The sequence below is a fragment of the Buceros rhinoceros genome, unplaced genomic scaffold (assembly GCF_000710305.1).
Source record: "Buceros rhinoceros silvestris isolate BGI_N320 unplaced genomic scaffold, ASM71030v1 scaffold32632, whole genome shotgun sequence".
Lineage (NCBI taxonomy): Eukaryota > Metazoa > Chordata > Aves > Bucerotiformes > Bucerotidae > Buceros > Buceros rhinoceros.
This window is the reverse complement of record NW_010400070.1, coordinates 16,961-18,415: the sequence shown is the minus strand read 5'-3', so window position 1 is coordinate 18,415 and position 1,455 is coordinate 16,961. Positions and strand designations below refer to the sequence as shown.

General features: G+C 59.5%; 1 protein-coding gene across 1 annotated transcript in view; it reads right to left on the bottom strand.

The window, feature by feature from the left end:
* TNPO3 (transportin 3) overlaps positions 1-1,455 on the bottom strand; it is a gene marked incomplete at its 3' end in the record, with an annotated part of 18,271 nt that overhangs the window by 412 nt on the left and 16,404 nt on the right. The window contains exons 11-12 of the mRNA XM_010131732.1: positions 811-957; positions 61-168 (exon numbers count right to left, since the gene is read on the bottom strand). Coding sequence (XP_010130034.1) covers positions 61-168; positions 811-957 — 255 coding nt within the window. The remainder of the gene's footprint in view (positions 1-60; positions 169-810; positions 958-1,455) is intronic.

Here is a 1,455-nt window from a genome sequence, read left to right as displayed (position 1 = left end):
GCTCCAGGCGTGGACCTGCACCAGCCCTCACGTTCCACACACCCCTCCCGGCAAACCCACCTGGGCAAAACACTCCACCGACCCCACCAGGAAGATCAGGTCTTTCACTAGGTCCGAGACCCGCATCCGGAACTCCCCGAAGTCATCCGTCTCCTCTGGGACACCCTCCTAAGAGATGGGGGAAATGGTGAGAGCTCGGAGGAACCCGGCTTCCCACTCGCCCACGGCCAGGACGAGCCGAGCAGTGCTCGTTTAGAGCCAAGCCCCTCCGGTTCCTGCCCTCCTCTCCCCAAGCCAGGCTCCTGAGGGGGAGAGAAAACGCCGACAGCTCCGACACGCACACGGAGGGATGGAAATCAAGGGAGGAAGAGCTGAGGCAGAGATGGGAGAAGGATAAAGCACCCCAGACTTCAAGGAGAAAATGAGCGCCCTGCTGTCGAGCTGCACCAGCTTTACTCTGACAAAACCACCCCCAAGCAGGGGACGAGGCGACTCCACAGCTCTCCAAACAGGAACCCCCCCAGGGGGAGGGTCACCCGCAGCAACCAGACACCAGAAAGCTGTGACGGAGAGAAAAGAGTTTCACAACAGCCACTTTCACTCTTCTCTCTGCAATCAAGGCAACTGCAGAGCCCTGCGGCTCCAGGGACCCGACGCCCTGCGGCTCCAGGGAGCCTCAGCAGGCAGCAGTGAGGACAGACACCCGGAACCCTGGAGTCATAGGACAGTGTGGGTCAGAAGGGACCTTCAAGGCCACCTGGGCCAAGCCCCCAGCTGCCTGCAGAGGAAGCAGAGCGACCGCAGCCTTACGTGGTCCGAGTCGAGCTGGCAGTGCCTGGCCAAAGCGTGGAGGAGGCGCTGGATGTAGGCTTTGAAGATGCTGTGGATGACGGCATCGTCCGTCTTGTAGAGGTGCTCCCCCAGTCTGTACCAGAAGTTAAAGGAAATTTCTACCACCTGTTTGGAGAGAAAAATTCAGCCTCTCGTGAGTGATGGAGCAGTTTTTCTGTCCGTGCTGCTGGTGCTCCCTCCAGCGATGGTTCCTTCAGCTTTGCTGACGTCCCGTGCTGCTCCTCACGTCATAAAGGTAATTGAGACCCACTGAGTCAATGTGAAAACCTGTCACCAGCCCTCAGACACAAAGCCCCTTCTCCACAAAATTAACCTGGAAGGTGCAAGAACCATCTGTGAGAGCTTCACTGCTCTGGAGAGGGGACAAGAGGAGGCCTCGAGGTGAGTGCTGCAGAGCCCTGATGGAGCAGAGCTACTCCACAATTCCACAGCAAACAAGTCACAGGATCGTTTGGGGTGGAAAAGCCCTTTGATCTCCTCGAGTGCCCCCGTGCCCCAGCACTGCCAGGTGCCCCCTGCCCCCTGTCCCTCAGCAGCACCTCCACACGGCTGGGAAACCCCTCCAGGGATGGGGGCTCCACCACTGCCCTGGGCAGCCTCGAC